Raw genomic sequence first — 21163 nt, 5'->3', positions numbered from 1 at the left:
GAATGCCCCCTAATTTGTGTCACAAGGAGGTTAGAGCAGCTGCGCCACGATACTGGTGCTGACATTTCTTAAATACCTTTGCAGGCAGTTTACACCTGAAAGAAGGTGCAAAATCCATCAAAAATGCGGCGCAAAGCCCTTAGTGAACGTGTCCCAATGTGTTAAAGTATACATAAATACATGCCATACTCACCGACACAAGCTCCACTAGGGGACAACTTGTAACCACTGGAACATTCACAGCGATATGAGCCTGGGATGTTAATACAGTCTGCATTTATCTGGCACAGGTTTTCTCCACTGCTGCACTCATCAATATCTGTTAAGAGATAAGAGACATTAACAACATGTTCATAACAATTGTTTCTGTGGTTATAAATATTGCAATATCTTAGAGAGAATCCTAGCAAACCTTCACAGATGAGAAGAATGTTGTTATAGCTGAATCCCATTGGACATTCACAACGGAAGCTTCCAATCTGGTTAATGCATACTCCATTGGTACAGATTGCAGGGATTTCACTGCACTCATCAATATCTGTATTATAAATATATAGATGCAAAGAAATCAGCTATGAAACCGACTCAAACATATAGACTGATTTTCATTCTCAAATTCTGATCTCATACCCATAGGTTTGCCAGTGCGGATATCAATAATGAATCCAGGTGCTTGATTTCCACAGAGAACTTGGTATTCAGCTAAAAAAAAAATATGCAGGTCATGAACACTGTAGTCACACAAACCAGACATGAAGTTGTAATAGATTATGATTCAGCGTACTGGAGCTCAGCTTCCTTGTATAAAGGTTCAGATTGCTGTCCTAGTTCTGTAGTTAAATAACCCAGAGAAAGTTAGAATTGTTAATGCCTCCATCACAATTCAGGACCTCTGTTGTAAAAAGGTTTAGACCTCTGTTGTTCTCCCAGCTATGCCTCAGCTTTACCTATTCAAACAACTTATTCCTGATGAAGAAAGAGCTCATATGAAAAAGTGTCATTTTATTATACCTTTCTTATCAGATTGGAATAGAATCTTGAATGGGATACTCACATACATTACTCAATGTAAGGAGATATAAAGGAATCTTTAACTGTAGTTTCTAACAAAATGCATATATCCCAAATCTAAGCATCCCAAACATCCTGTCTGACTTTATTTTTAAGAAGATTGAATACTTACGACTTGCAGGGACAGGACATGGTTCACACGGCTTGTTCCAGGCTTTGCCGATATTGTAGGAGCAGCAGCACATTTTCTTTGTCATGTTGGTGGAGAGCTCATTCTCACATGTATCATTGTAGTTACGATAACATACACTCTTTCTCATGTCTTAAATAAAGAACAAGTATTTTATCAGTGAGCAATAAGTAAAGGCTTATAAGAGCCAACATAACTAATGATACCTTCTAATAGTTTGTACGGCATCATAGTGTGCATATAAAGCAAGCAAAAGCAGCACAAAGCTAAAAACCAATGCTTTACATGTGGCTTTTGATTATACATACCCATGCAGTTGTTTCCTCCATTGACTTGCATGTACTCTGGTGGGCAAACACATGTATAGTTCCCTAAAGTATTATAGCAGGTACCAGGACCACAGATGCCAATGTGGGCAGAACACTCATCAATATCTGAAAGAGACAATATACATTTTAGATGCATTATTCGCAATAGTAAATGTGATATGCTTATTATTCATCTTCAGTCTGTGTTATGGGGCATATTCTATACATTATTCATTTTCATTCTATTTATTCATATTCATTTCATTCTACCTTCACAGATGCGGGTTTCTTCATTCAGATAGTAGCCAAGTGGGCATTCGCATTGGAAGCTTCCAAAAGTATTCACGCAGTTTCCACCTTGACACAGACCAGGCAGTTCTTGGCATTCATCAATATCTGCAATAAGGACACAAATAAACATATTGAATTAAATATATTTTGACGTTGACACACAAAAAAAAATCTCACTGTGAGGCAAACTGATGGTAGTCATTCATCTTACCTTCCAAAATAACTGTTATAGGGTTTGGTCTAAATCCCTCTCCTCCGGGACACAGAGTCTTGTATTCAGCTGAAATATAAATCAGATATGTTTTTGTCTCAACATAATTTACTACTTATTTTTCATAGTTGTATACCCTAAAAATTTCTCTTACTGGAGTTGGCCAGGGGGCAGCTTTCACATGGGTTGCCCCAAGCACGTCCCAAGGAGCAGCAGCAAGAAGCTCTTGTTACCCCAACTCCAATCTCTGCGCTACAAGCAAGGCCAGCATCACCTCTTGTCAGAGTTTCCAAGTAGCAATTTCCGACACGAGTATCTGTATGGCAGAGGAAAAAAAATTGCCATTAAGTGAAACTTGTAACACTCAGTTACAATAGAAATATTTATATCTGTCATTAGGAATAATTACTCACCAACACAGCCCACACCAGTGGGGTTCAACTCAAAGTCCTGTGGACAGTTACATAAGTAGCTTCCTGGAGTGTTCACACACAAGCCATTGATACAGTTTACTGGGTCAGCACACTCATTCACGTCTACAGAGAAAGGGAAAGGAAGTTAACACTGGCTGTTTAGATTATTTTAAGACAACACACACATAGAATTATTTTCATAAACTTTTACAATGCCATCAGTAATGACGTTTTAAAAGCTGCATTGCAAAAATGGCAGATTCATTTTGATTCATTATGTAAATGATTACATTAATATATAGGGGTCATTTATCTTTAGTTAGGACATTTGTGTGTGTCTTTTCTTGGTTATTCCAGGTTTTATACTTGTTTAATTTATCCATAGGAAGCTGTGGGGCTTTTATTAAAACGTCGCAAACATCTTCTGTAACCCCTTCTAAAGTTTTATTTGCAACATTTTAACCAAGATTTACCTCAAAATTGTGACTTTTTTTATAATTTCACAGCTGGATTTTAAAAATATAACAGGCACAACACTGGAAAATTCTTGCGCAGCTAGATTTTTTAGGCGAGTGGAAATGTAGAAAATGTTGATACAAAAAAAGTCTCTAATATAAGAAAAAAACTGAAAAACTTGAGATATATGACCCCAATAATGCATCAGGTTTCCTTCCATATTTAGTAAGCACACCAATTCTGGTGCATGGAAAACACAATTACAATTGTGAAAATAGTGTATAGCAGCAATCTTACCAATCTACCTCTTGTCAACGATGACTATTTAACTAAATGACTAGAAGTGTGGGATTGATAATCTTACCAGTACAATTTCCTCCACTCCTGTCCAGTTCATAACCATCATCGCAGACACAACGGAACATACCAGGTAAGTTCTGACAAGTGCCAAATACACAAATATTCTGGAATGTACACTCATCAATATCTGAAAAGAAAGATACATGACAAGAATTAAAATAATTTCAAGAATAACGTTATATTAAATAAGTAAATACAGAAATGAAAATGTGTATATCATTTAAATCTAGATTTAGCCATCAATAGCCGTATGGTATTTACATATTAGCATTAAACCATTATCATAAACTGTTTTCACTAGTAACTCTCACCTTGACAAGCCTTGCTGTCCTCTGTAGGTGTGAAACCCATCTCACATTCACAGCGGTAACCTCCAGGGGCGTTTAAGCAGTGACCATTATCACACAGATTCACATTGTCTGCACACTCATCCACATCTATGACAAATATTAAAGAAATGAACACAAATATGATATTAGTAGAAAGGAAATGATCTGTGATAATATCACATGTGTCAGATCTACTACAGTATCAGAAGGGATCTATGAAGAATTGCACTGGGGTTATGCATCTCCAATACAAAAATGTGTCACTTAGTAGTTACAAAATCCATTCACATGGATTTTGCTGTGGATTCTATACTGAAATCTATGACATCCATAAAAAGTCAGTGTTTTCTGAAACTACATTTACATGCTTTGGAAAAGTGCAAAAATATGTAAAACACTATCTATGTAAATTAATTCCTCCAAGAAAAGCTGAAGTACAGTCTTTTACAAGTGCACACATTTATTATTATAATGTGTCTAGTTTTGTGATATATTCAGATTTTAGAGAATTACAAAAAGAAACTGATTACAATACCTGAGCAAGAGAAGCCATCCCCATTGAATCCCTCATTGCATGTGCACCGGTACGATCCAGGAGTGTTAACGCAATTGGCATTTACGTTACAATTATGGTCTTCTGTGGAGCATTCATCAAGATCTAAGAAAAATGAAGGTAAATGGAAGTGTAAGCAAATAAATGATGGAAATAATACATTTTAGCTTATTACTGCTCACAGGTAAACTTTAACTATCTTACCTGGCAACACCAATAATAAGCTATAGTGTAACAAATGATGCCTCACTGATGATCATAATGATTTTATGATTCATTAAATATGTTTTACTATCCCAATAATTAATTCTGAGCCGAAATCTTATTAAATCTCTAAGCTGTCTGCCAACAGCTAAGCCTTTAAAGCAATTTTATAACACAGAGCAATATAATTACTTACCAACACATTTAAGTCCATCTCCAACCCAACCTGTTTGGCATTTGCACTTAAAGCTTCCAGGTACGTTGATGCAAGATGCATGGACATCACAGTTGTGTGCACCTATTTCACATTCATCAATATCTGAAGCAACATAAACATGTAAGTTATTAGTACCGCTAACAAATAATAGCAGTCCATAGCTGGAAGACATACAGAAGAATAAACATATACCTGTACATCCAGTGGTTCCCTTCTTCACAAAGTAACCCAACTGACAGTGGCAGATGAAGGAGCCTTTAGTGTTTTCACACTCTCCGTGTAGGCAGATGTTAGGGTTGAGGTCACATTCATTGACATCTATTTAAAATAAGAAGCATGTGTTAATTAACTAAAATACTTTAGTAAGCTACAGGAAGAACTAATTAGTTGGTCATGGAGCAAAAGTGAACTACTTTACCTATACATGTCTTCATGTCCAGAGAAGCCATAAAACCATCAAAGCACAAGCAACGATATTCTCCGGGAATGTTGGTACATTGCCCACCATCACAAATGTCTGGGTTGTCCTCACATTCATCAATATCTAGGGATTAACAAAAAAAGTGATTCTGTATTAGAAATAATGTAAACCCTTATTACAAACGACATTACCAAGGGTGTAGCTTGATGGGGTGAAGACAGTACAGTTGTACCTGGGTCTAGCCTTAGGGTCCCAAATGGCAACGTTGCCAAGCAAAGAGACCAGTATACTATATAATTCATTATAGTTTCAAGTCTTTGCTTTGGGGTCCAGCAGTTCTAAGTAAGGCCTTTTGGCATCACTCAAAAACTTGAGTATGTGCCATTTGGCCAACTGGAAACATTCCATGGTGACAATAATTTAATAAGACACATAAAGCCTGAAATAACACAGATGGCTTCATCATATTACGGTCACAAACTGATTCTAATAGGTGGTAGTGACTATAATTGGATTTCCATTATAGTTCCTCACCATCTTGTTGGACAAAAAAAGATCTGAAATTTGTTCTACATGAATTCTGACATAATCTGCAATGTTAGCTCCAAATAGAATTTCTGACAGGCTTTAATATAGCCTTCATCTTAATTTAATATATTGCTCCACACATGTGTCATATAAATTAACCAAAAAGTAACCACGGTATTAAGCAACATATATTCTACCATTCCAAATTACAAACAAATATTCGAGACGTTTCTTACCGGCACATGATCTCTGGTCCGGCATAAGAGCATATCCCTCACTACAGCTGCATTCATAGCTGCCTTCTGAGTTGGTACATTGGGTGTCACACCCTCCATTCATGATTGTGCATTCATCAATATCTGTAACATAGTATTGCTTTAGTCTTGGTATTATGAGAACAAAGTACTCAACTTTTTACACATTGAACTTGACTTATGCTGAAGCCTTCTTCACAATATCTTAAACTAATCTGAGCTTTGTTAAAATTGTTCCATTAATCTTTCCTGGTTATATGGTCTTTCCTTTGCATAAAGTAAAATAATTTGGTACTAAGCTAACAAAGTTATAGTATAGTTAAAATATTATTAATAAAGGAAGGGTTAATAAACATTTTTATGGTTCTTTACTAAGATAAGAATAGTGTTCTTACATAAATGAATGTCCTCCCTCTGACCTTCATTTTAGGGTGTTTACTACAAGGTATTTCCCTTACCTAATAAGATGGGAATTCTGCTAACTTTCTAGAATCCTTAGAAAATTAAAACCAACTGACTGGAATCAGAATGTCTCTAGATATTTCTTGTGAGACGTGTAGATTTCAGGATTGTCCAGAATGAATTACTCACCCATACAACCCTGCCGATCAGGAGTTGACTGGAAGCCAGAATCACATGAGCACTGATAAGTTCCAATCATGTTGACGCACCGTCCATTCCTGCATAGGTTATCACTCAAAGAACACTCATTTATGTCTGGGGGATACAAAAATTGCACACATGTTCTTAAATAAATGCATCTTCCCTACAGATTCAGATTCTTTGTATTTTTTATAATTCTTATTGCAAAAATATATAGATTTTTTCATACCAACGCAAGCATTGCCTTCTGTAGTCAGCTCATGGCCTGGGGGGCAAATACATTCAAAGCTGCCATCAGTGTTAATGCAGGTTCCTCCTCTACAGAGCAGTGGATCTCGTTCACATTCATCGATATCTGTATGTAGAAGAAGGGTAAGGGTAGGACAGTTCAGTTAATGGTGACTAGGAAAGTACAAATCTAAGGTGGGCCCACTCAGTTGTACATACATTATTGCTGCACAAGGTCAATCAGAGGCAATATGTTATAGTTACATTTATTACTCTAACAGTCCAGCCACCTTTAAGCTCTTTTCTTATATTAATGATTTTCTGGATATATAATTACCCATGCAATTCTTCATCATCATAAATCCACTCTCATAACCGTCAAAGCATTCACATTCAAAGCTTCCAGGAGTATTGACACAAGTTCCATGACCACAGAGATCGGGAGAAATCCGGCATTCATCAATGTCTGTAATAATGATAGTTAGAAAACAATATAGATCATTCCATAAGCAAGCCAATGCTTTTTTTGGAGTTTGTATGCCAAAATTAAAGGAAAATCTCAAACACTTCTTACCTGTACAGTTCCTTTCTTCGGCATCAAGAGCAAAGCCACTCTCACAGATACACCTGAAGCTTCCAATGCTGTTGCGGCATGTTCCATGGTTACATAGGCTGTTGAATACTTTACATTCATTCACATCTATAAAGGGCCAAAAAAATCAGTGCATGTGTAAATAGGATGGTCAGTATGATTTTTCTGATTAAATAGAACAGGATTTGATACCTTCCAAATATTTGTAAATAGCCTGGCCAGGCACTGGGAGCTAAGGCTACTCCATGCCCCAGTACTCTCTGCAGTTTATTTACATATTACTAAATTAAAGTTTTTAACAAGTGAGTTTAGGTTCCAGGATCATTAAATTACAGATTAGGGCAGAGGCAGGCAGAAGGAATCAGACACACCTCTGATGGTAGATTCTTCATGGCTGGTTTCCTTTAACAACATAAAATTATATTCATGGAAAGATCTCTATTGGCAAAATAACATACCTTTGTAGAATGGACGGCCAGAAAGAACGTCGCCTCGGTTAGCAAAGCCAGGGCCCCTTGGACAGACGGTCTTATATTCATCACTACCAGGTTTTGGGCACTCCTCACAGTCAATACCCCAGGCAGCACCCACAGTGCAGCAGCACATATCAATTCTGTATTTTCCAGGCAAGGGAGAAGTGCACTCATCCTCATCCCACTTCATGTAGCACTGTTCTACGCGTATATCTGAGTGGAAAATTGGCAACACACAGTTTCCAGATTAATCATTTTTTTTCATCATCTTCGGTGATAATTGGACTGTACCTGATGTTCTTAATATTTTGCCCACTTTTATAATATTGTGTAGGACACACCTGGAGTTTTAATCACCTGGCCTGTAATGCTACATTTTCTCCTGCATCTGTCCTTACCTTGCTATTGATATCTTATTTCTCAGCATTTCCTAAATCACATTACACACACACACATATATATATATATATATATATATATATATATATATATATATATATATATATATATATAGAGTAAGAAAAATGGCAGCACTCCTTGAAAAAGGCTCCAGGCTTTGGGAGCTGAAACGTTGCATGGCACATGCTGGAATAAAATAGTACGTTTTTGACCACATTGAATCTCGGAGTGCTGCCATTTTTCTTACTCTATACGTTGGATGAACTGTGATCCCGGTTCTGGGAGCGTGCACCTGAGTAATATTTTTCTTTTTTTGAGTGCTGCTATATTCTCCTTTTTTTACTATATATATATATATATATATATATATATATATATATATATATATTTTTTTTTTTTTTTTTTTTTTTAATGTGTTCTAATTTTTAATATACTATTTGAGGCAAATTGATGCCTAATGTGTGAATGTGTACATGAATGGACATTCGTCCACAAGCATGTCTCTTGTCCATTCTCTATTAAAGGTGTATTCCCACCTTAGGCATGTATGGTATTTCTACAGGCTGCTATTTTCAGAAGAGAGTGGACAAAACAGCGGTGGCTTCATTAATTCTCAGTCTGAATGCAGTAAGGCAGGAGGAGGGAGATAGCACTCACATCAATTAGATACTTATGGCATATCTTATGGCACTCCCTGCTTACCGTTATTTAAAATCACATTAACATGATATACATTAATGTATAGTGTCACTTTTTACTTACCAACACAGTTTCTGCCAGACCCATCTAGAATTAGGCCTTCAGGACACTCGCACTTGAACGAACCAGCAGAATTTACACAACGTCCATTAGGGCACACGCCTGGGAATACTTCGCACTCATTTACATCTGTAGAATAAAGAAAATAACTAATTAAATAAAAGCGTATCAAAAAGTTGAGCTTACAAAGGCAGGATCAGTGCATCAAAATTGATCCACCAATGATGATAATGATTTCTATAAAGCTGAAAATATTACAATCAGATAAAACAGCCATCATTAAAAACATATATTTTTTAAATTCTGAAGTGTCTAATACAAGCAATAAAGTTACATTGATAACAAATGAATGAAAAATGAAAAAGAATATTTTAAAATAAACTCAGCTTTACCTTCACATGCAACACCCTTCTTCCTAGAGTAACCTCTGGGACATGCAGAATCTGAAGTAAAAAAGAAATGAGTTATATGGATAATATTTCCAGAGCCTCTTATTAAAGATATATTTAGAAATTGGCTTACCAATTTCACAACGTTCACAAGGGCTTCCCCAGGCAGCACCCAATGTTGCACAGCATTCAGATTTCAAAGTGGCTCCATTGATGTTGACTTCACATCGACCATCTTGGAGGTTCAACCAACAAGTCCCCTTCATGCTATCTGTGTTGTGCAAAGGAAAAAGCGACACATGTAAAGGAACCTCATTGGATCATTTCGGAATTCTGCAATCATTTGCTGTAGTAATTGATATATTGCTATATTCTTTACAAGCAGCAAGAAATACATTCCAACTTATACACATTTTTGTAATATAAAATTTAAGAATGAAAAATGTTATACTAACCATACTGATGTCATATAATAATTTGTGTGAAGAAAGGAAAAGGAAGTTTATGCTCGGAAATGTCATAATATTATAGCTTATATTGTAATCTATCATGTCATTTTTTTCTTAAAGACTTAAACAGTGACCTCCATGAAGCCAGAGGAATCTTAATAACACTCACCCACACAAATAGTTCCAGTGGAATCCAGTTTGCTTCCGAATGAGCACTCGCACACAAAAGAGCCAGCATTGTTCCTACAGGCACCATTAACACAGGGGTTGGATGCACATTCATTGATATCTAAAAGTAAAACAAGGTTATTTCAAGAGGTGTAAAATATTTAATGGAAAGCCATTGGTGCTATGAGCGTTAAATGGCTTATAATAAGATGACTACTTTAAAATCTAGAGCTAGGGAACTGAGATTATTGCATATCTTTTAAATGCATTCTTACCTTCACAAGTCTCAGATTCAGGTTTAAAGACATAACCCTTGGGGCACGTGCAGGTGTAGCTTCCAGGAGTGTTACGGCACAAGCCATTGTCACACAGCAGGCGGTTCACTGCACACTCATCGACATCTAAGTCAAATTTAAAATGTGTAAAGGCCATTCAGAATACTATAAGTATTGTATAACATAAAGTAAATATTGAAAAGCAGTGCAGCTAACATACCGACACAGTTCTTTCCACTTGCATCTGATTCATATCCCACATTACAGATACAGCGGTAGCTGCCACGCAGGTTTTCACAAATACCATTTGGGCAGATTTCAGAGTTCAATGCACATTCATTAATATCTAAGTAAAAAATGATTAGATAAATTTAATAGCCTCAACATTAAATCATTTAATGTCTATATATGTCAGACATGACCTCACAGACTCTTACCTCTGCCATCTGCGGTTATGCCAATACCACTGCTGCAAAGAGCCTGGAATTCAGCTGCAAGATATGGGAAAAAGTCCTTTTGTAAAGATGTCTATGGTATTTTCATTATTTTTTTCCTTTGCTTCAATCACAAACCACACTTGGATATTTTACTTTCATTGTTTTCAATTTAGTATAGGTGAACTTGTCTTCTGCATCTCCTCCAGGCCATATTGACTAGTGCTTAGTCACAATGATCCACATTTATTATTGTCTAACTTTGCACTAGAAGGAATGTGCAAACTGCATGCACATGTACATCGGATCGCGTGCCATATTTATTACTGCAACTTGGCAGAATTGTGTTGCACGCTCTATGTTAAAGGTGCACAAAAAAAGTGAGTGCACTCTGTTGGAGCAGTGCAGGGTGTGCCAGATTCATGAAGAACAGGCGCCATATTTTAGGAGTATGCACCCTGCACATTCCACAGTCAAACTGCACCTACTGCAAATGCAGTTTGCACTGTTTTTGATAAATGTGGGCCAATGACTTGACACTGGGATATTTTACTCTAATGGTTTTCAATATAGTTTAGCTGAACCTGTCTCATGCATCTCTTCCTGGCCATACGGACCAGTGCCTAGTTACAACAACTTAATAATATACAAGCCAATAGATAATAGACAATCCAGTAGACAATTTCACAGCAATTACAATCTATACTCACCAGAGTTTTTGGCAGGGCACGGCTGGCAGGGTTCACCAAATCCATGGTCAGGATTTGCACAGCAACATTCAGATTTGGTAACGGCACCAGGAAAAGGACGGGCACAAGTTCCCTTTTTAATACCTCCATAACAAGTGCTGCGCATGTGGGTGTCCACACAAACTCTTCCATCAACGCCAATAGTAAGTCCCCCCAAGCACTCACAACGGAAGGAACCCTCTGTGTTAATGCAACGCCCGTTCATGCAGATTCCTGGTGTTTGACATTCATCCACATCTAGAAACATATGATATATTTTTTATGTTTTAGAATGAAATGTGGCAAAATCATTACATGTTGGATGTACATAATAAAAATGACATTCTTATGTAAAGCTAATAATTGCTTCTATTCTTATATCAAATTATATGATATTATATGGATTTTCACAACAGGGGAGTAGTGAAGCTGGTTACAAAAACTGTAAAAAATAATGAAACTATGACACTGATCCGATACATAATGTTCACAATACAGGATATCAAGCCACTCAGGCTATTTTGACACTGTTAAACATGTTCATAGATTCCTCTTCACCTAATAGAGCCCTGAATAGTGCCGATGAAGGATAGGAATTACTATTGTTACATTTATGTTAAGCATGGCCATTCCTGTCATTCCTGTCCTTTGAGTTCTGATAAATTGTGCTTACATCGGTAACAGAAAATCTAAGCTTTTTAATAAAACAGTAAGTACTAAAAATATAATGTATACAGAAGACTAGTGTAGCGTCACTTCTTACCAACACAGTAGCGTCCATTTGGTGCCAATACAAAACCCGGCTTACAGATGCACTTAAAGCTGCCATCCTCATTGATGCACATCCCGTTTAAGCACATATTTGTTGTTGCACACTCATCATGATCTGTGGGAAAGATTGTGTTAGCTGATGGACCACACAAAAGCTTAATTATTTTTCCTTTTATTTGTCTTAGTATTGTATATTTATCTTATCTATGCAGCAGCAGCCAAGTAAGCTTACAGGATCTGGGAATTTCATTAACGATACAGTGTAATTTAGAATAACACTGAACCCAGCTCATAGTAAGATGTCAATTTCTGCTTGTTTTATTGGCAACCTCAGGGGCCCTTATATATATGTAAGGTAAGCTTAGAACAACAAGTAAAGATCCATGGATTGTAAGGGAATATCTTATGATTTAATGACTTTGTAAGCTGCAACATTAAAGATCTCACATGAAATAAGACATTTTATTTATTGTAATAGTCTGAATAAACTAGAGTAAAGGACAAGCCAAACATTTTGCTTTTACCAAATAGGTATCTACTGTTAACAGTTGAAATAAAGAGGATTAATGTGATCTGTCACCTATCACACACATGCCATACATTTACTAAATCCACCGGGATAAAGAAACAGAATAGTAAATGAATGCATAGATGCTTTTTGTAGCTCCCATGCTCATTGACCAACTCACCTACACAATTCTTTCCATCTGGAGTAGTCTCAAATCCAGCATTGCAAATACACTGGAAGCTGCCCTCTGTGTTCACACAGCGGCCATTTCGGCACATCACTCCATTCATGATACATTCATCAATATCTGAAAAGATGGTTAGTTAGATGAAAATGTGTTTATACTGTACATCAGTGTAAATATCAAGCTTTAAAGTTCCTCTGTTACATACCAATACACGCTTGTTTGGTGGGGTTGCTCTGGAATCCTTCATGACACCTACAGTGGTATGATCCTTGTGTGTTTACACAATCTCCATGAATGCAAGGACTGCTGGCACACTCATCAACATCTGCAGGCAAGCAAGATAATAGGAATATTTCAGTATACAAACTTTATTAAAAAAAAGCTTTCTTGTAGAAGGGGGTTAATTTAGAATCCAAAGTATCCCATAGAAATGCAAAAAAATACAATGACAACAAATATTACAGATTTTTTTCTGTACTAGGATTTGTTTTTGTCATTGTCCTAAGTCATTGTCCTATTGTACTAAGAGAGTAAAGGCAAGAAGTGCACTAAGATGGTACATTATGTAATGAGATCATTCTTTGTAGGTAGGCAGTATATTAACTCTAATGCCATAAAAAACATTTTGTTGATGTAATATGATCTCTAAACCATGGCTAAAAATGATTTATAACTTTGACTAAAATTCTAGACCCTATAGCTCAACTTTTTACTCTAAACATTTTTACATATATTTTCAAAATTTTGCTGTATAGAGTCTACGCAAACAATTTTCCTGCTTGGTTTTAGTTTTGCTTACCTATACATTCCAGTCTGCTATCCTGTTTATAACCCATATTGCATTCACATCGATAACTAGATGGTGTGGGAATACAACGTCCATTCTGGCACAAGTTGGTAAAATGCTTGCAAATATCACCAGTCTGATTCAGTGTAGCTGTACCTAATAAAATTATTGAGGTTAACCAAAAACAAATATTAATATGCATTGATGCAATGTTTTACATGCTTGTACACTACAACATTTACTACTTTTGACATTGTTTCTGTTTTGCACATTAACCTTTCTGGTTTTGTTAATCTTGCCATCAACAATTTAATTACTCATTTACTTTATTTACATTTTATTTTAAAGCTAAATTTCCTCCAAATGTTTGTTACCAATAATGCAGGAACTAACTAAAATTATTCTAAAACATAGAATTATTATGGAATAATACATACATCATTGTGTCTAATAGTGTAAATGGTTTTATTGGCAAAAAATAGGTTTTCTAATCAATTAACCCTGTCTGTTAAACTTATATCTTACCAATTTCTGTGCCCACACTAGGTAATCCCGATATTGTTCCATGTCCGTTAGGTCCAACCCCGATGGGGCCGTAACCACCAGGTCCAACTCCACCAGGTCCAATAACTCCTGGACCAACTCCACCGGGCCCAACGCCACCAGGGCCAACAGGATAAGTTCCAGGGTATGCAGGGCCTAGAGGCAGACTTTCAATGCAAAGTCTTCGGTACTCATCTGTGGAAACATTACATAGTTTTGCCTTATACAAGTACATTTAAAGTGCAAAAATGTATTTATTTATTATACAGATATTATGCCTAAATGAGCAAAGGAAATAAAAAAAATATAAAATTAAAAAGTAAGAAAACAAAATGTAAAACAGTAAAATGAAGTATGTTGCTACAGTTTCCTTACAAGGAAATCTACCATCAAATAAAGCATGATAAACGAGGGGCACTTACAGTGACTGGGATTTTCTTCTTATATTTGTGATCAATGACCTCCTTAATTCTAAAATCACCTTTTAAAATTATGATGCTAACAGGACAAAAGAAAGTTACCAAAGAAAGTTACCAAAGAAAGTTACCATAGAAACAGTGCCTGTATCTATTAGTAAATGTCCCTGGTTTATAACGTTTGATTTTGATGGTAGGTTTCCTTGAATATGAACACCTTAATGTATGAGAATCACATTGAAGACTTAGTCCATAATCATGCAATTCATGAAAACTAAAGGACTTACCGCTTCCTCTAACTGGACACATCTCTGGGGTTTGACCTAAGGCCCAGCATCGTCCGGTGTCACAGCAACATTGTCCTTTTGTGTATTGACCAGGAAGTTCTCCGGCACATCTGCCACCAATTAATGCAGAGAAGCAGCTCCCAGTCCTCTGATCTGTTAAAAAAAGATGGCATCACAATGATTCTCAGAGACTGATTACTTTCATTATAAGAGAGCAAAAAAGGAAGGTTAATTTAAGATTTAGACGAGCAATTCTCATATGTAATGGGCCCTTATGTTAGAGTATGAATTCGTAATGGAAAGACAATTGTAAGTTACAATTGTAAATTGGAACAATGTACTTATAGACCATAGCTAGAAATTGCATGTAGCCTTTAACAAAATGCAAGTGTCAAGAGCTTCTTAAGGCTCCTGAATAGTACACATAATGGGGAGTTTCATTATGCTTTCCCTGCTAGTATTTTCAAAGAAAATGCATCTCCCCTCATTGCCAATTTTCTGGCTTCTCCAACCTGCGCGCCACTGTGGCATGAAGGGGCGGAGAGCAGACGGGAAGCAGAGCAGGGGACAGTCAGGGGGGTGGATGCTGAGAATGCTATATTTACTATAGTCTCCTATAGCAGAAAAATCCACTAAGGGGCTGGAACCGTTTAGCAGGTACGATCACCGGACCATGACTGGGTGGAATTTTAAAATATACAGCCAGTGACAGGTTCCTATAGAGATCTAATAACTGACTGACATCCTTCTTTTAGCTAAAAATTGTTTCCCTCACACCCACATAAATGACCTTTTATCTTATATTACTTGGCATCAGAGAGGGGAGGGGGCATGTGCTGTAAGGCCGGCCCCTCCCATCTATTCCTCCCCATACCTTATTCCTCCTTACTGATCACAGTTCATGTCATGTGACCAGAGTGACATCGTCTCAGGTACTTTAGCTTCTTAATAATAGCAACCTGCCCCCCATGCATGTATCTGACCACATGAAGTCACAACGGTTTTGCTAAAATACTGTAATGTAAGGGTCATGTGGTTATATTTGTAGCAGGGACTAAGAGAGACATTTTATTTATTTATTATTTGAATCAACTTTTTACATATTTTAAATGTCCCACACACAATGGCCACACTTATTAAAGTGTTTGCAACAGTTTTCTGACTTTGCACTGAAAAGAACATGCAAACTGCCTGCACCTGAATTTATAAAGTGTCTGCGCCAGTTTTGTGTAGCAGCTGCACTGTGTCCAACGAGACCGAAAAAACCAAAAGGGATGTGAGGAATTTAATAGGTATATGGAATGCAGTCACCATCTGGTATGCCCTTGTTGCTGAGGTGTGGGATTTGTAGACAGGGAAGCCTTTAATAGGGACTAAGTGTTAAAGGATGTATAAAAGGCAGGACATTTTCATCATTAAATCAGGTATGATTTTTCTCAAAAAGCAGCAGGGTATTTTGTCATCATAACTAGTGAAAGTTGGCTATTCTGAGGATAGTTGAATAAGCAAGAGTTTATTTTGTACAAGAAAAGTTTGGGTCAGAATAAGTTATCGCCAGGATGACATTAAAATATTCTATTTAAATCTAAACTTTAACTCACGCGATCATAAATACCAAATGTCTGCTGAGGTTTCCAAGATACAATAAAGCAGAATTTTACAATTTGTATAGCCTCTATGCCAACAATATCTGATTGGTGGGATAAAAGTCACTGTAAGCCGAGTAATTTGTTTTTTTAATGGACCACTGAGCTTGTGAGAGCACTCACTTGAAAGGGGCAAAGCTGCTACTAAGTCACTTGAATGCCGGTAGAGGGATGCTATAAAAAATAAAAAAAACTCTCTTTTAGCTCCTCTTCTTCATATTTGCTCAGAAAGTATCAAACATAAGACATCAGAGAAAGAAGTTTTGCTGTCTGCTCCATTTCACTCGCACTGCCTTTCTCCTTTTTCACTCCTTTCACAACACTGTACACGATAGTGTAAAAAGTTACTAGTTATAGCTAGTATGACTACTTCTTTCAAAGCTTAGCTTTTTTTTAAAGTAATAAAGCCTAAAAGCTGCATGGTGAAAGCTGTAAAAGCAAATTACATTTTTATGCTGCATTTAGAGGCACAATTTGTCCCACAAAAAACAACCCCTCGTGGGGCTCTATAAATGAAAAAATAAATGACTATGGGAAGTCACAGAGTTAAGACAGAAGCACAAAATCAGAAAAGGGTTGCAGCATTAAGGGGTTCATTACATTAACTTTTTACAGCATATATCCATGGAAAACTTTGGAGAAAACTAACAAACCTGTATACCGGCAGCCAATAATCACTTTTATGGATGCTTACAGGGAATTTGTTAGGAGTTTTGACCATACACAGCTGCAGCAGTCCTGTAGATTTGTTTAACCTTATCTATTTGTGTGTTGTTAGTAGCAGCAGGACTGTGAAAACACATTTATATCCTAGGATTGTAGCTGTATTGTGAGATCCCTTCACTGAACACAGCACAGCCCTTTCATCCTCAGTAATTGCTGTAATATTCATACATGGGAATACAATATCTATACATGTATTATTATAGCAACATTATTTTTCTCAGTGTCCAGCTAGAGTAGAAAAATCTATTTTTTTAAACATAATTGCTTCCAAGGTCATACCCAGCTGGGTTCGTCCTTGTATTAACCAGGAGACATGATGGAGCTTTGTGCTCACGCAAAAAATAATTCCCAGTGAGAATGGCTCATTCCATCCTGTTTTTTTAACAATAAATTACTATGGCTAAAGGTCGGGATTAATCCTACTCCCATCCTGAGCAGTGACATGTTTTTAGTGTAATTGGAAGTAATTGCAAAGGGAATCTTTAATTGTTTCATAATCACTTAAAATGCAGCAATTATTTCTAATCATTTTTAAAGTAAATCTACAAACTATTTGTCCTTTGTAGCATTTGTAGAGAAATTATATGTCACATCTAAAAACCCTAAAGCTATGAAGTCCGAAGTGAGAACTTGTTTGGAATCGAAAATACAGTAATCTTTTTGTCTTTATTTTGGAACTGCCTCTCAATACTATACTGTTAGTTAACTGTGTCCTTGCATGGTACCATTAAATCCTTTTTTATTAATAATTTTCAACCCAGTTGCATTAAAAAATATAGTTACTAAACTTGGTAACCATAAATGCCATTGGCTTTTGTACTCTGTGACGGATATGTATTTTTGATGGATATTGACAAAAATAAAGTCATAGTGCTGGAAATCTCCTTAGATCAGCTGTGTTTTAGATAACTCCATTTGGAGCACATATATTGTTTAGTTTGTTTTCTATTATTGTCTTTTGGAGGCTGCTTGAAAAAAAGACTGCAATTCTGTAATTTTTCACTTACCGTAATTACACTGTAAATGCCGCAAATAACATTACATTTGGCCTCAAAGGATTAATCTACACAGTAAATGGAAATGGTATGGTTCTTGCATGAAAGCATTAAAGAGAGTCTCAGCTGGTTGCTTTTAGTCATACATCCTATTTAATATCCAATACCATACCAACTTAAAAAAGTTAAACTTTTTAAATAACATATCCCTAACAGCGTGTATATATAATGTATTGTACAGGTTTCTATCTTTTTGAACCCTGTGATGAACACTGAAAATAGAAAAAATAAAATGTATATACAATGTAAATTTATAGCCAGTTTATTAAAGTGTCTAAAAGAGATAATCAACAAAATAAAATACCATCCATGCAAAAACATGTCCATTCAGAAGTAGAATGTCAAGAAGATTTTACGAGATCTCTTGTGTTTTCACAAGAGATTCACAGTTTTGTTTCATACAAAAACAAAGAAGATTTGTTTATTGACATGCCCGGGAAATTGGTTTACATGTAACATATTTTTTCCAAACTTCCAAACTATATTGGAAAATATATATTACTGATATGATTGCTGTGATCTTTGTAATGAGAACCGCAGACAAATGGGGAGATTTATGAGGATGTAAAAGCTCAGAAATAATTTATTTCGCACATTATGCCACCTACACGCCAAGTAAAGGGGGAGCAGCTGGCGGCAGAGTAGACTGGTGCGGCTGTGCACTTGCTACAGCCAGTGATTTTTTTATGGTACAGGACTGTACACCAGAGTTGGAGGGGAGGAGTATGACGTATGATAAATGTACCCCAAAGAGATCAAACTGACACATTGTATGTCCTGCCACAATTTGAAATCTTTAGTCTTTATTAGATGTTTTATTACATTGGCTCTCCAATAGATCTGCAGTGTTAAGATGTCCCTTGTATGAATGTCAGCTGAACAACTTTGTTGGTGTAGGCAAACTATCCAATGGTAGATGTAATACTAATTAATAATGTCAAATAAAATGGTGGAGATACCCAACCTTTCATTCAATGGATAGCACCTGGACAAATGCTTTTCTATGACTTTACACATGGTCACAAGGAGCTTGAGCCTCATATATTAGATCAGGTTATATTTCTATCAGACTTTTCTATTGTCAACATACCTTTGCACGTCAATTGGACCATTAGAGATCAGACTGAATGAAAGGCTTGGGAGTCTCTAAGACACTCCCTGCCATCATGACAACCTGTGGACACCGCTGATGTCACAGAGAGCGTCCACATGCTGCCTCTGTTTAGGTGCCACAATTTATTAACGGAAGGTGTCAGCTGTATAATACAGCTGATACCTGCCCTTTATACAGCTCTTACCACACGAAAATGTACTATATAGTCTTTATGGTCATAAAAGTTACAATGCAGCTATTTATGAACTTTGTGCACATGTCTATTGTTTACTGAAATTATATTAGGACCATTTCCAATGGGAATTTAGGAGTAATGTAGGTTCCTTTCAGATGGGCTATGTAATTCATTAACTGTCATACCATTGTGCTAGTAACTAATATTGTTAGCAACATATGATCCTAAATACAATGAGAACTATAACTAAACCTGAACATTTGTATTTTAAATGCAACATTTCAACTGTAAAAACAAAATAATATTCATATTTGTTGCTTTTTATATCTACAGCCTGAAAACATACTGTACTGTGTAAAAATACTGTATATATGTAAAAAAGAAAATATTTTAATTAAAGGGAAGCTATCTTCAGATATCCACTAATAATCCTAATGACAAACTCCCATAGCACTATACTAACTTGCGTCCACATTACTTATAGCTAAAAAATGCATACTTCCTATCCCTGGAAAATGGGCTTTGTATCTGGCACCCTGCCAGAAGGAGCAGCGAGTCACAAGTGGTGTGTTATTCATGTGAGGCAGTGTGTCTTTCCCCTCATGTCTGTTCTTACACATTTCCTTTGGCATTGCAGAGCAGAGCATGAATAATCAGCCAAAGTGAAGGGGAAGATGGATTCCTCGGGATACCATGAGGAAGACATCAGGTGAAAGATACAGTGACTGGCATTGATAGAAAACATCCTTGGAACTCGTTGTTCTTTCTGGCAGGATCCCAAGTATGCCTACAAAGTTCATGTTCTGGGGATAGGCACTATTCATTTTTTAGCTAAAAACAGTGTGGGCACAAGTTAGTATAGTACTAAGGGAACTTGTGTTTAGGCTTCTTAGTGAAATCCTGTAACAGTTTCCCTTTAATAGCCAAATTATTTTCTTTCAATTTAACTTACCAATGCATCGTGACCCATCCAGGCTTGTTATAAACCCTCTAGGACATATGCAGACATAGCTACCAGCAGTGTTGGTACACTCTCCCCCATCACATACATTAGGGATTGTACTGCATTCATCAATATCTGCAAAGAAAATATATAATATAAGCTTTGATACAATCATATATAAAATATATGTTTATAAAGTATAACCAGACTTTTAATCTAGTACTATTATTTATGGACAAGAATGGATCAGAACCACAATCTCAATAATCCCTACAGTATATAGGTGTGAAGCCAGCTGCAGGATATCTGTATAAATCACAGCATATTAGCGGCACATTCTGTAAGTCCCTATTGGCAGTAAAAGAATCAGTAGTGAGATCAGACATTCAGACAAATCTTTGTGTGTGAGACAGACGTGTTTTATGGTCGTCTAGCATGGATACCACTTTCTGTTTCCTAGATCAACCAGGCACTGAAAAGCAGCCAAGTCATTAAGTTGTGCATAGCTTCTTCCCATTGAATGGGAAAAGCAGTTTTCAGAAGCAAGAACCAATGGTTAACTTATATCAGAAGTAGGAATGGCAAGTAGAATTGTTTCGGTATAGCCAGCCATAGTCCACTTTATAGATTTTTATAGTTGTTTTTGTTGTAATTTCAGCCCCAGTCTTCTGAGCTGATGATAAAGGAATGATTTAACGAAGAAATGTTAAGAAAAAGGGCATACCCACAAGTCATGTGGCATCAGTCTAAAATGATTTATAA

General features: G+C 36.5%; 1 protein-coding gene across 1 annotated transcript in view; it reads right to left on the bottom strand.

Moving 5' to 3' along the window:
- Positions 1-21163, bottom strand: part of LOC140067844 (fibrillin-2-like) — a 98689-nt gene that overhangs the window by 16872 nt on the left and 60654 nt on the right. The window contains exons 9-44 of the mRNA XM_072113953.1: positions 20411-20536; positions 14743-14895; positions 14022-14234; positions 13509-13652; positions 12915-13034; positions 12704-12829; positions 12007-12129; positions 11226-11501; positions 10519-10572; positions 10302-10427; positions 10082-10207; positions 9808-9927; positions 9323-9460; positions 9193-9243; positions 8804-8929; positions 7628-7855; positions 7152-7277; positions 6915-7043; positions 6579-6704; positions 6338-6463; positions 5729-5851; positions 4962-5087; positions 4736-4861; positions 4523-4645; positions 4105-4227; positions 3552-3677; positions 3245-3367; positions 2425-2547; positions 2166-2327; positions 2012-2080; positions 1780-1905; positions 1510-1635; positions 1184-1333; positions 631-702; positions 413-538; positions 194-319 (exon numbers count right to left, since the gene is read on the bottom strand). Coding sequence (XP_071970054.1) covers positions 194-319; positions 413-538; positions 631-702; positions 1184-1333; positions 1510-1635; positions 1780-1905; positions 2012-2080; positions 2166-2327; positions 2425-2547; positions 3245-3367; positions 3552-3677; positions 4105-4227; positions 4523-4645; positions 4736-4861; positions 4962-5087; positions 5729-5851; positions 6338-6463; positions 6579-6704; positions 6915-7043; positions 7152-7277; positions 7628-7855; positions 8804-8929; positions 9193-9243; positions 9323-9460; positions 9808-9927; positions 10082-10207; positions 10302-10427; positions 10519-10572; positions 11226-11501; positions 12007-12129; positions 12704-12829; positions 12915-13034; positions 13509-13652; positions 14022-14234; positions 14743-14895; positions 20411-20536 — 4707 coding nt within the window. The remainder of the gene's footprint in view (positions 1-193; positions 320-412; positions 539-630; positions 703-1183; positions 1334-1509; positions 1636-1779; positions 1906-2011; positions 2081-2165; positions 2328-2424; positions 2548-3244; positions 3368-3551; positions 3678-4104; positions 4228-4522; positions 4646-4735; positions 4862-4961; positions 5088-5728; positions 5852-6337; positions 6464-6578; positions 6705-6914; positions 7044-7151; positions 7278-7627; positions 7856-8803; positions 8930-9192; positions 9244-9322; positions 9461-9807; positions 9928-10081; positions 10208-10301; positions 10428-10518; positions 10573-11225; positions 11502-12006; positions 12130-12703; positions 12830-12914; positions 13035-13508; positions 13653-14021; positions 14235-14742; positions 14896-20410; positions 20537-21163) is intronic.

This window comes from Engystomops pustulosus, chromosome 1, assembly GCF_040894005.1.
Source record: "Engystomops pustulosus chromosome 1, aEngPut4.maternal, whole genome shotgun sequence".
Classification (NCBI taxonomy): domain Eukaryota; kingdom Metazoa; phylum Chordata; class Amphibia; order Anura; family Leptodactylidae; genus Engystomops; species Engystomops pustulosus.
The sequence above is the reverse complement of the archived record's forward strand: the minus strand, read 5'-3'. Positions and strand labels throughout refer to the sequence as shown.